Source organism: Epinephelus fuscoguttatus, linkage group LG3 (assembly GCF_011397635.1).
Source record: "Epinephelus fuscoguttatus linkage group LG3, E.fuscoguttatus.final_Chr_v1".
Taxonomy (NCBI): domain Eukaryota; kingdom Metazoa; phylum Chordata; class Actinopteri; order Perciformes; family Serranidae; genus Epinephelus; species Epinephelus fuscoguttatus.
The window spans coordinates 18985271-18998098 of NC_064754.1; the positions used below are offsets into that span (position 1 = coordinate 18985271).

Here is a 12828-nt window from a genome sequence, read left to right on the forward strand (position 1 = left end):
GGCTTTAACTCAAAAAGTAAGCATTATTTTTGATTCATTCTCTGACCACATGCTACATTTCTTCTTTTATTTAGATGTTTATTCATTCAGTCATTCATTTTCCATAATTCATTATTCTGTTGCGGGTGGCGTGGGGCTGGAGCCTATCCCAGCTGACATTTGGCGAGAGGCCGGGTACACCCTTGACTGAGGGCTGACACATAGAGACTGACAACCATTCAAACTCATATGCACACCAATTTAGAGTCACCAATTAACCTGCATGTCTTTGGACTGCGGGAGGAAGCCGGAGTACCTGGAGAAAACCCACGCTGACGCAGGGAGAACAAACTCCACACAGAAGGGCTGTCCCTCCCCAGGGTTCAAACCCCACACCCTGGGATTAAACCAGGAACCCTCTTGCTGTGAGGCAACTGTGCTAACCACTGTATACACCATATTAATGTTATATGAATAACTTGTATATTATTGTTATATTTAACACATGCAGTGCTAGTGTAACTTCCATAACAAAGATTACATCAGGAACTCCTCTCATGTGTCAACAGAGTATTTTTTTCCACAAGAGATTAAATGTTCACTATGTCTGAAGTACGACGACGGGTTTAGCTGCCAGGGTAACGACCTTGAAGCTGCTTTATAAAAATCTTTTTGGCTGACCACTATCTCAGGGGTGAGACCGGACTCCCTCTTTAAACCTCCCTCGCTGGTCTGTATATCATTATTCAAAGTCAGTAATCGCACATAGTAACAGTACAGCTTGAAGAGAGGCGTACACACAAGTAGCAGCTGTGTACTAACAGTACTAATGACCTCCCTCACTTGAAGGTAACAGCGCCTCAAGATTACATCCACCCACAGAGACATGCTGACTTTGAAGACTCAACACAGGGAAGGAAATGTGTCTCTGGAGGGGAGTCCCCGCCTCAAAGAACATCAGTGAGCATGTTGTCCATCCTCCCCTCTCCCTCTCGCTCTCCGTCTCCCTCTCTGGTAGCTATCCTTGCCCCATGGTGTTTGAGAGTGGTTTTGAGTGTTTGGCAGGTTAAATTTAGCCTATTGATGTAAGCTGCATTCCATTCACAACAGACACAGAGACACACTCACAGTTTGGCTTTAGTGCCCGGGAGTGTGAAGATCAGGGAAGATCAAACTACCTTACTGTAGGTTGACCCCTGAGCCTCCGTGTCTCCCCTTCAAGGATACAGGTTACACAGTAGGGACACCATCACAGGTACGGAGAAAGCCTCTTCAAGGTGTGTCTTGTGAAATGCGGTTGATTTAATTTGGATTGAACGTTACATTAGAGCATTTAAGAAAGTGACTGTTGTGATAAATAAATTTGGCTTGGATTTTTATGAGTTATAGGAGTCACTTTCTTATGACCTTATGGAAATATGACAGATTATCAGTTTATCAGATCTTTAGAAATGTATGGCTTTGCTTTCTCTTTAGTTTGCATAGAAATGATTTTAAAAATGTCAGATATAATAGCTGCAAAGCCAGCAGATGGGCACAACTACCGAGTTACTACTTATTAATATTTAGTATTGTACCATGGAGTTTAATTTTCTGCAGAAAAAAAGTGTGATTGCAGGATGATATTTTAAGTATTATGTGTGATATTTTTGGGCTGCTGGACATTTGGTGTGTCCTGCTAGGCATACAAACCCAGATCACAATATTCACCCTTGACCTTTACGCAGGTGATTTATCTTGTGGCAACATTAATGGGAGATACCACAAACGTTAACTCATGTACTCAGATTTGCTTCAGTGGCAAGGACGGATTTAAGAATTACGTGCGTTCTACCGATGCAAGTACAATGGTGCTTTAGTATTACGTAATACATTGTAATCTATTAAACGAAACCTCTTCAGAGAGATGATTGTAACATGACGAATACTGACACGGCAGATTTATTTGACGGATTGCCCTCTGAATCATCTTTAAATTCCAGTAGATCATGACAGCAAATGGGAGATATACTTAAGTCTAACAAAACTATATAATGCTGGTGTATTATGTAACAGAAAACAATACAACAACAATACAGACTGAGAATTTCCCCCCCTTACAGCTGATGGAAGACGGCTTTACATTCACACAACAAACATCAAACTCTGTGTTTAGCTGTATCCTGTCAACATGTGGACTCGCACTGCACTGATGTTCTTGGGGTTGTACCATTAGGGATTAAAACTCCTCCTTTATGACTCAGGCAGAAAAACTACAGCCTGTGTCCTGTATGTGTTTCCAGTACTCCTGCCAACCTTGCCAAAGCCACAATGTCACAATTCTGTACAATGCCAGCTGAGGAGAGGAAGAAGTGTGCAGCAGCTATTTGCCAAGAGGTCCATGGTACCGATGGTATGATAAGAGCGGACAAACACACTGCTGCAACAGAATATCCATTGTGATCCGGGTTCAAATGTCACGGCTGCACTCCCGCACTTGCCATAAATAAGCTAATGGGGTGATTTACTACCTATGGTGACTAATCTTTTGTCGTTGTCCTTTTGAAAAGTCTATTTCTGGAGAGGGGAGGGAAGTTGTGAGGGCCAACTGTGTGTAGCCGTTTGGATAACGTGACGGTTTGTGACAGCTGGGGTACATACCGTCTGTCGTGGTGGATGAGGAAGCATCACGTCCATCCAAAACTAATTCTCAAGTACAATGATAACTCAGTTTCCATGACAGGGCTTACAAAATGGAAAAGCTGAATTTTCTGACACCTTTGATGTCATTTATGGACCCTCTCTTAAACCTTCAGCTGGCAAACTGATATCAGCGTATATTTATATTGTGTATGCAGCACTTTCCAGCTCTAAAACCAGGGTGGGATTAACCCACTATCCCAACCGTCTGTAACGACTCCAGCTCCCTCCCAAGTTAGTTTGTCGTAATTTGATGATACGGAATTTATAGCATCAGATGATGCATTACAGGCATTAAAGCAAGATTTTTTTGACACAGGACCTTTCTAGAGGACGGCCTAAATATGAGGTGAAAAGGCCATGTTGAGGTGCTCACTCTTTCAGTCTATATTGTGCTTTTATATTCCCAAACAAATGCGCAGTTAAAGCCTAGTGTGTAGGATTTTGTAGCATCTTGCAGTGAGGTTGCAGATTGCAAACAAGCAGCAAGCTCTAGGGCTGAAAAATGAAGCCAATGTGGAAATGCCAAAAGCTGCAGTTCCTCAAATGGCCACTTGAGGCTGGCTCCAGAAGCCAATCAGTCCCCATAGACCATGATGTTAAAATGTCCAACTTTACAGCAGAAATAAACATGTTTACAGCCTCATCTCTATAGCTAATTTTTTTATGATACCTGTATGGTGGATGATTTTTTTTTATATAACTCACCTTTTTACACATTCTATTAAGGCTTAAAGTAATGCATTATTAAGGGTGTGGCCTCTTTGAATGACCAGCGAGGCCTCATCACAAGCAATGAGTCAGATCCACCCCTTGCTCCTCCACAGCTCCACCATCTCGTCCAAATAGCTTCTGGCTCCAAAAACCTAAGGCGGTGATGGCCAAAAAACTGAACTTGAGGCTTCAAAATGGGAATCTATGAACCGACGGATGGCGTCACATTGGCTGTCCGTTATTTTATATAGGCTGTGACTGCAACCAACCCATGTGTCAAGCATGTAGAGGACCTACTGTGGCCAATGTGAAAACACAAATGGCGCTCTATGGAGCCAGTGTTATTTGTTTGTTCTGGGCTACTGTAGAAACAACTACGGACAAAGACCCGCTCCATATGTAGATACATACAGCTCATTCTGAGGTTACGAAAACCCAACAATTCTTATTTTCAGGTGATTTCTAAACTAAGGAAAACATAGTTATAAATATTACATACCATCCCTCTAAATCCAACACATGGAACCTTTCATCAAATCATCATTCATGCCACACCATAAACTCTGGGACCCCCAAAGCAGTTGCCCACCTTTTCCCATTGCTATCAAACCAATAACATCAGTGACAACCCTTTTGATTGGTTATCCTCTTTAAAAACATACCTTAACTAAATGATACATATTGGCCTTAGTGTTTCAGCAACTGTTAACACACACTGACTGATTAACTGATTGATTGGTTTGTTGATTCATTATTGTCTAAGCCTACTAAATCGACACAGATTATTTTCTTTTTCTTTACCTTTATCTTTATGTATATTTTTTTCAACAGGGGACACAATGGATCTCGGAAAGAAGCTCAGCACCCCTAAAGACATTATGCTGGAGGAGTTATCGTTGCTTTCCAACAGAGGTTCCCGGCTTTTCAAAATGCGCCAGAGGAGATCCGAAAAATACACATTTGAAAGTATCCAAAACGAGGCAAACGCACTGCTGAATGTGAGTCGATTCAATTCTGTCTTCTTGCACATTTTTGATTATCACTATCTGGAGTTCTGGCATCAGTGCTGTCTGCAGGAGAAAGTGTAAAATTGTCTGTGTATTACTCATTTAGCAAAATTATCAGGAAATATGCTCTTCAAAAAAAAGTGTTACAACACATGGGTGATAAGAGAGACATGTGCCTCGTGCCTTTTACATTGTCCAGCCAAATAGTTCTGAGAGGCTGTGTAGGCACTTTGCTGAGGAGCTGCTCCTCTTTATCAGTGCCTGCTGATGTGTTTCTGTGTCCGTGTGTATGTGCACGCGATGTAGCTATAAGTGTGTGTTTATGCGTGTGTATCAGTGCATGGAGGAGCAGCTATAGATGTGCCAGGTTTACATTTTGTTACGCAACTGGTAACCAAAGCATAACACATGTAATGTTTTTTATTCTGTTTCGCAGAATGACATTTCAACAGAGAATACACACACTGTGGAAATTAAAGTGGATGCACCAGCTGAAGGAAGTACTGAAAATCCAGCAGTCACTGTTACAGGTAATTATATTGTTCAGCTAGTGAGGCTGCTTATGATGAATCCAATATGGAGCATTAAGCTTTACAATGTAAATCAAGATTTAAAGGTCTAGTGTGTGGGATTTAGTGGCATCTAGTGGTGAGGTTGCAGATTGCAATCAACCGAACCTTCTCCCATGTGTCAAGCCTGTGGGGAACTAAAGTGGCTGACACTGAAATGTGAATGGCCCTATCTAGAGCCAGTGTTGGGTTTGTCCATTCTGGGCTACTGTAGAAACAATAGCAGAGTCCCTGGAAGACCTGCTCTGTAAGTAGTGCTTATTTTCAGGACACTATACACTAATGGAAAAAGTATTACATCCCATTTCAGCCAATATATCCCCCTACACATTGGACCTTTAAACATTAAAATATCAACCATAATCATGGGTAAAAATAAATGTGCTAACATTATCATCAGACCTGGTCATTCAAAGAATTCCTACTGTATTTCTTCCGCTGTCAAACTGTAAAAACATAAAAAATAAAAACCTAATCTGTTACGCTGCACATTCAAATAATAGTAACTGATTATGTAACGCTATCCTAATAATGACAACTGATATCATACAGTCATAACAGCTGGTCTTGTTTTGTGGCAACAAGCTTGAGTAAACAGCATGGATGTAACTCTAATTCGTAACACATCCTGAGCAGCATTAAATGCTTCATTTTATTTTGTTATATTATATTTTAATAGGCCAGCAGAATCCTGTGCCGATTCTTAAATGCTCCAGTAGGGTCTCATCCCATGTCGACACATTATATGATGAGTACCCACTTCAACTATGTGCTATTTTAAGGCCCCAGATCTCAATGACAGACAACTCAGTCTGCCTGTGTTCTCTAAGCACAGTCTCTATTCATAATCCTATCCACTCTTTAGCCACACCCCACCACCACCACCACCACCGCCCCCACCCCAGAAAACAGCTCAGCATTAAAGCTGGAGATTGTAACTTTTACTAAAATAACCTTGTCTCGTATTTGCTGAAACTGTCAGTATATCCACACAGCACTAAATGAGACAGATAATCTGTGTAAAGAAATCCTGTCCTTCTGCCTACTCCATTGCCTCATAGCAGAGACGCGTGTTTTATACTGCATGTGAATAAAACAACCAATCCAAGCTAAGGACTCTCCAACGTAGCTGTCAATCATGTCAATCACTGATCGTCAACTGCAGTCATACTGTGTTGCCTATTTCTTGCATCCAGTGTTTCAGAAACATATTTTAGTGCACTGTTTTGCTGTAAAGAGAGAAATTTTGTGACCCGGCAACCATGTTGAAAACCTAGCATTGGCCACTGGCCAGAACAAACTCCAAACTACCATTTTACAGCTAATGCTTGATTTATGCTTGATGCATCTGTGAGGGTTGGGAGTATCCGCACTGCCGAAGTGATGTCACTCCATTAGACACAGCCCTTCGTGGGTGTTTCGTGTAGTGGGTTTTCACCTGGCCATGCACATCTAACTTTTTCTACCTATGTGGACAGAGAGGGGTGGAGAGCCATGCTGTAGAGATGAGTTTTCGCTACACCACTCCCCACAGTTTGTTAGACAACACATTCTTACTCCGACCTCGTCACATATTGACGTTTGGTCATGGACTTTTCACGGCCACATACGACGTGCAAGGTACTCTGGGTGCGTTGGTCGATGACATTCTGGGACACCGCGTCAAGTTCAGCCTGTTACACGCATTGTCTTCTTTCCAAATACAGGTCCGTTTTCAAAGGAAATGTAACACGTACATACACTCTCTTTCAAAATAAATGCACTGAGTCAGTACAACACCGTGAATTGATGTTTTTTTCTTTCAACAACAAACACATGTGGTTGGGTTTAGCCAACAAAAACACGTGGTTAGGTTTATGAAAAGAGAACAGGGTTTGGCTTTACAATCTTACGGGACACAAACACCGCTCTCTAGGGTGAAAGTCGGTGTTTGTTGGACCCAGCCACAACCCCTCCCAGTTGTGTGACCCACCCCAGTCGGACTTTCATCGCCTTAACTTTTGTCCTTGCATTTCCCCCTGACGCTGCTGAGCACTGTTAAACTATAATGGCAACCAGCCACATATCATGCCAACATTAAAGGATGCTTTTTTTCATTGGTTTCTGACACTGCAAGTCACTGCCTAGCACAGGATTTCAACAACTTTGGAGTAAGACCCGGCTCTGTTAGAATGTCGGTTTTGCTGTGGGGAGAAACTGCACAGAGCATAAAAGATCCAAACGTACCTCATGTCCTTGCTAAAAGCATAAACAAGCCTTAAACAGTGCACTAGAATATGTTTCTGAAGTCAAGGATCTGCAGTGACAGAATCTTGATTTATGTTTGATCTGCCCGGTCTGACAGTTTAACAGCAGTTCATGGAGTGATTGACAGGATTGACAAATGCATTACAGACTCCTTCACTCTGTTTGGTTGTTTTCCAACAGCCACAGTAGATTGTAGTGAATGTCATTAGAAGCAGTAGGAAGAAAAGTTACTTGTTGTATATTTAACCTAAAAACTGCAACCCAAATCCTTGTGTTGCAATACTGGGACAATCCTCTGCAATGTGATTTCATGGTGCGTCTCTGTTTCTGTTTGCTCCATGACAGAAGTGACTACAGAGAAGGTAGATGCCACACCTATGCCAAAGTCCTACCACTCCCCGTGGGATCAGGCAATCCTCAGCAACCCTGACCTCGCCGAAACTCTGAAAGTGACAATGTCAGCACCAGACCCACGACCAGACCTTCCTGAGTACAAATGCTTTAACCGGTGAGAAAACTATGAGCACATTTTAACAAGCAGAGCACAACAAGTAGGCTGCCACTCACACTTGATGTCAATCACAGGGTTGCCACTCCTTTTGGTGGCTTTGAAAAAGCTCCCAAAGGCATCACATTCAAGCTCCCCGTGGTGGACCTGAACCCGCCCAGCTTCCCAGAGCTGCAGGAGCCGGGGATGAAGCGACCCACCTTCAACAGGACAGCCCAGGGGTGGATATCTGAGGGCACCCATCTGATCCTACCCACTATTACCTTGGAGCCCATCAAAATCCCAGAGTCTGACGACCTGTAGGTTGCTTACTGTAATCTGGCAACATGATATTGGCTGTAGTGTTCTGGCCCCCACCTCTGATGACAGCAAAATGGTCATTTTGTAGCGCAGTTACAATTCCTAACCAATATTTTGGGTTTTTCCCATTCAACGGACACAAAATGTTTCATGCATTTGATGACTAGTGTGTTTCCACTGATACTGAAAGCAAAACTGTAAATTTTATAAATGTTTAGCTGAATTGATGAAAATGTAATGTAAATAAAGAATGCAAAGTATTTATTGATGGCACCCAACTGGAACATGCAGTAAGTTGTATTTAGTGCATATAAGTGAGCAGTATTTCAGTTATATCTACTTCAAAAAACTGCATTACAGAAAAATACACACATAAAGTATGATGTTCTTGCTATCCATATATTATCATAAAATCAAATCTTAACCTAATGGGTAACTTCAGTATTTTGTACCCCTTTTTCCAAGTTTTTGTATCTGAATGACGAATAGGAGCAAAAACTTTTGAAATTCTTCCAGTAGTGAAAGTGGAAAAACAGGCTGCAATGTAACCACATGGGGCAATTGTGCACCATCAATTTACGTCCACTGAAAGAGCTTGTTTTTGCCATTGACAGGCTCAGACTGTTATTCTAAGTGTCTAACCACATCATGGAAAGGATCCCTACAGAAACAGACCTCCTTGTTAAAGAGTAAGATCCATTTTGTTTAACCAGGCACAGCCATGAAATCACCAAATTCACCAGACTCCATTTAAAGTCTACAGACACAAAAAAAACCTCACAAAAAACATCTTGGTTCATCTCTCCATTGTTCCAAAATCACCACCTCTAGTTTGGTTAAAATAAACCTTTAATTCGCTGGCTCTGTGCACTCTAAAATTACTGTTTATTTAAAGAGTCTGGTGGGTTGGTGATGAAGATTTTGGGGCTGTTTCTGATTAAATAAAAAGTAACTTTCTACTTTAACAAAAAGCTCAGCCTGTTTCGTGGGTGCAGCCCTCTCACTCAATATTGGACCAATTTAAAAAAATGTCGTCCCCATTAGTCACTTAGACACAGAAACATAAAACTGAGAGAGCTGGACTTTGATCTGCAATGGCATGGAACTGGTCCTTTGACTTTATAGGCAAATACATTTCATAACACACAGATCAATACAAAATGGATATAGCCACGCCTTGTTTGGAGTGGAAGAACACCGAAGAGTAGATTAAAATGTTTGTTCTGCATCGTTTTTAGACACATATGCACTACAAATGCTGACAACAGCAATACTGTGTTATTGTGTGATATTCTGGTGTTGAACTCACTGTGTTTCTGAAGAACTTGGCAGAAAACAGTCGCTCTGTGTGCCTTTACTTCCACAGTTTAAGTGTATTGCCTCCTCAAACATACTGTCTATTGTCTCTCTAATGACTAACTCAAAGGTACGCTATGCAGGATTGTTGGTTACCATTTCTAAACACGCTCACCAGAGCAAAGTAAAAGTAAAATCCAACTCCAGATTCACTCTTGCTTGCCATTTTGCCTCACTGTATTTGTGACTTATCGGCGTTGTGTCTCTTGGATGCCTGCAGCTGGCACAGTCTATCTTTAATACACACCTTTTTTATGCTTCTGAATGTAACTGCACATCCAGTTTAACAAACTCTGTATTTCAGATGACTGGAAAACATAGACGGGGAGAAAATTGAATTCAAGGCCAGTGGGGACTCATGAGCAAACCTAATGCATGAATTTCATTTTCCAAAACCTCAACAATCAAATGAATTTGCATTTCTATTAACACAAAATGGTTTGTGAGTCAAATGTGCAGAGGGGATTTTAATTTTTTTCAGCTGTGTCATTACTGTCACGATAAGAAATGTCCATTTGGATCATTTCAAATGAATTAATACGGCAGCTGTGTTTGTCTCACCCACTCCCTGAAAGATTGAGCTATTTTAAGACTTAACTTTGAGAGAGTCTTATGTAAGCAATGTCACAGCAGTACATGTAGAAGGTGATGTCTCACTTTCATGATAGTGCACAGGTATAGAGGAGAATACATGTCAGACATCCCAACATGTAAATCCTGTTTGTCTGTGATAGAAATCTAAAAACATGATAATAATAGACCTAACTGAACTCAAGTTACTGTTTAAACTCTGAATGCCCTCTTAGTCACTGATTTATAGTTGCTGAGAGTCTATTTAAGTCACTTTTTTTCCAGAAAGGCTGAACTCCACTCTGGAAACTGAAAAAAGAAAGAACAAAATGGATACAAAGAAAAAAAATCCTGACTCCAAAAATAAACTAAAGAACAGTAGAGTTTGACAGCTCATCTGAACAGAGCTCAGCTGTGCAACATTCAGAGGGTGAAATATGAAGCCTAAAATAAAAAATACCAAAAACACCTCACGCGTCTCAAGGGAGGTTTCAGTGCTATTGCTGGAGCCAAGATGGGATCAGAGAAAAGCTATATACAGTTAGACTGTACCATCCCATCGACACATGCTCCACAGTTTTCCCATATATTCACTTCAGTATATAGCACTGCAGAACATATCAGGACCTGTATGAAAATAAGTTTAGTTTCCCTACAGTCAAAGCGTATCACTGAAATAAAGGATGTGCCTGTTAAATATTCACAAACAGATTTCATTCTTGGACTCAAAATAAGCGAGAACTTCTCAGTGTAACAACTAACGACGAGTCAGATACACTATTTTTCACAGGCTGGCCCACATACTGAAGACACACTCACACACACACACTGTAAATTATCTACTAGGATCCACTGTGTGCATTGTATTTCAAGGAGGTGAGAAAAGCAGGAGGTGATCAACATGGCATGTGGCATAAGGATGGTAAACAGTGCGTCATCACATCACTCATTTTATCCTTAATCTGATTATTTTTGGGAATTTAATTATTCTTGCACTGAATAATGAAGCTTTGGACATTTTGGGCAGACCCACTTAAACAGGGATACTTAACTTGCTTTCCTCAGGGGCCACTTTTGCAAAATGACAGGAGGCCAGGGGTCATTTACTAAACAAACATTAATAATATCTAACAGATAAACAAATGAATAAATGAGGCAAATCCAGTTGCAGCAGCACCACCCAGGTCAAGTGTGTGCAGGGGCGTTTCTAGGATATGAGGACATGTGGGGCTTAGCCAGTACCTCTGTTAAAATAAATAAATAAATAAATAAATAAAAATAAATAAAGGTCTATTTTGATATTTCTGTGCACTCTGGCAGCTTCTTTACATTTGAAGTACAAAAATACAAAAAATAGAAATTAATTTATTTTCAGTGAATTAGAAAAAATGGCTGGTGGGGGCATCAGTGGCTTGGTGTTTAGATCAGGTGCCCCTATGCATAGAGGCCCTGTCCCCTGACTCTCTCTCCCCCCCTCACACTTGGCTGTCCTATCCATTAAAGGTAAAAAGCCCCCCCAAAAAAAATCTTTAAAAAAAGAAAATGCTCAGTGGGCCACCCTGCAGCATATCACGAGCCAGGTTTGGCCAATGGGCTGTAAATTGAGTATCACAGCACTAAAATTTATGTGGGAAAGAAACAGACACTCCAATCACTGAGTGTCATTTCTGCTGACTGTGGCTTGTGTGCACCATCAGTCGTCCTGTCTGCACGTAAAACCTGCTCAGCTCTGCAGGCTCTCCCTTCCAGGCCCTCCATCTGCCCCGATTTTTGTGAATCCGTGTCCTGTTTACTGCAGTCACAGAGACAGAGATGGTAGATTAAGAATATTATTGCTGTTTGATTGAAAAAAAAAAAAGCTTAATAGTGAATCAAATGATGAGAAAGAGGATGAAAGCTTCTTTTTTCAGTGCATGGTAGTTGTGGAATATTTAAACATTTGGTATTTCACCTTTAATCCAGATATAAAACAGTGTTCTGTTGTGTTGTTTGACATTTAAGTGAGAGCATTCACAGGAAATAAATAAAAAAAAATCACACACAGGCAGGGTTTAGTCCCCACAGTGCTGCATGATTATGAAACCAGTGCAGTCATGTGATGTCTTCTCTCATCATCATCATGACAAGTTGGAAGTCTGACCTTCCGCCAGCACACAGTTTGCCATGCAGGGATTGAAGATTGCAATACAGCAGCAGTGCACTTGAGGCTACACTAGGGGCGGAGTTTGACCTCTCAAGTCTCAAAACATCACTAATCCGCGTCGGACATTCACATGCACAGGCCATCACTGGCCCCGTTTGTGCAGGAAAAAAAGGGGACGATTTTTTTTTTTTTTTTTTACCGAAATAACACTGTCCCGCCCGGGTGTGTGTGGCAGCAAACAGCGGCTCGGGCTGCAGCCTGTGTGCGTGTCGGAGGGATTGGGAATGCTGCACTATGACAGATAGTGCGTTACATGCGTCTGGACATATCTGCAGTGTTTTCTAGCCAGTTTTATTTGGAGCATTCGGGGAGAAGTGTTGGGGATTTTGCGCGTTGACAGCTGGACCGCCCTGCGCCTTCATTGGAGGCAATCAAGTATCCGCTTCCCTTTAAGGTGAGTCGGCACAGCACTTGTTTTGTTAATGCCTCAATGCAAGTTGCCGCATATTTATGCTACAGTAGCTGACCGGGCGCTGTTCCCATGTATACAGTTCACCGCGGTGCAACGCTGGCAGCGTGTCTCCTGCTGTGGGAGCGCGCTCGACGAGGCTTTAGTTTTTTTTCTAAATGCAGGAAATCTCAGGATGATCATGCAGTCCCGTTCAGTAAATGTCCTCTTTATGAACCCGACTGCAAAGATGGGCGCTTATGTCAGACCGTATAGGCCTATACGGGCATCACATGTTGTCAGAGAGG

The 12828-nt window shown here is 41.7% G+C and overlaps 2 protein-coding genes across 4 annotated transcripts in view; both read left to right on the plus strand.

Moving 5' to 3' along the window:
* The first annotated feature begins 1092 nt into the window (after window positions 1-1092).
* myoz2b (myozenin 2b) lies at window positions 1093-9511 on the plus strand. Of its 3 annotated transcripts, XM_049572206.1 has the most exons (6): window positions 1106-1234; window positions 2262-2371; window positions 4204-4370; window positions 4816-4909; window positions 7541-7703; window positions 7781-9511. In XM_049572206.1, the coding sequence occupies exons 2-6, from the start codon at window positions 2290-2292 to the stop codon at window positions 8004-8006; spliced, it is 732 nt and encodes a 243-aa protein (XP_049428163.1). In that variant the 5' UTR covers window positions 1106-1234; window positions 2262-2289; the 3' UTR covers window positions 8007-9511. The 3 variants fall into 3 exon arrangements, with proteins under 3 accessions (XP_049428164.1, XP_049428163.1, XP_049428165.1); XM_049572207.1 differs by lacking the exon at window positions 2262-2371 and having other exon boundaries at window positions 1093-1234; XM_049572208.1 differs by lacking the exon at window positions 2262-2371 and having other exon boundaries at window positions 1110-1256.
* A 2564-nt stretch (window positions 9512-12075) lies between these two features.
* The window catches only part of usp53b (ubiquitin specific peptidase 53b), a 33401-nt gene continuing 32648 nt past the window's right edge, over window positions 12076-12828 (plus strand). Inside the window, exon 1 of the mRNA XM_049572193.1 lies at window positions 12076-12526. The gene's annotated coding sequence lies outside the window, so the exon portion shown is untranslated. The remainder of the gene's footprint in view (window positions 12527-12828) is intronic.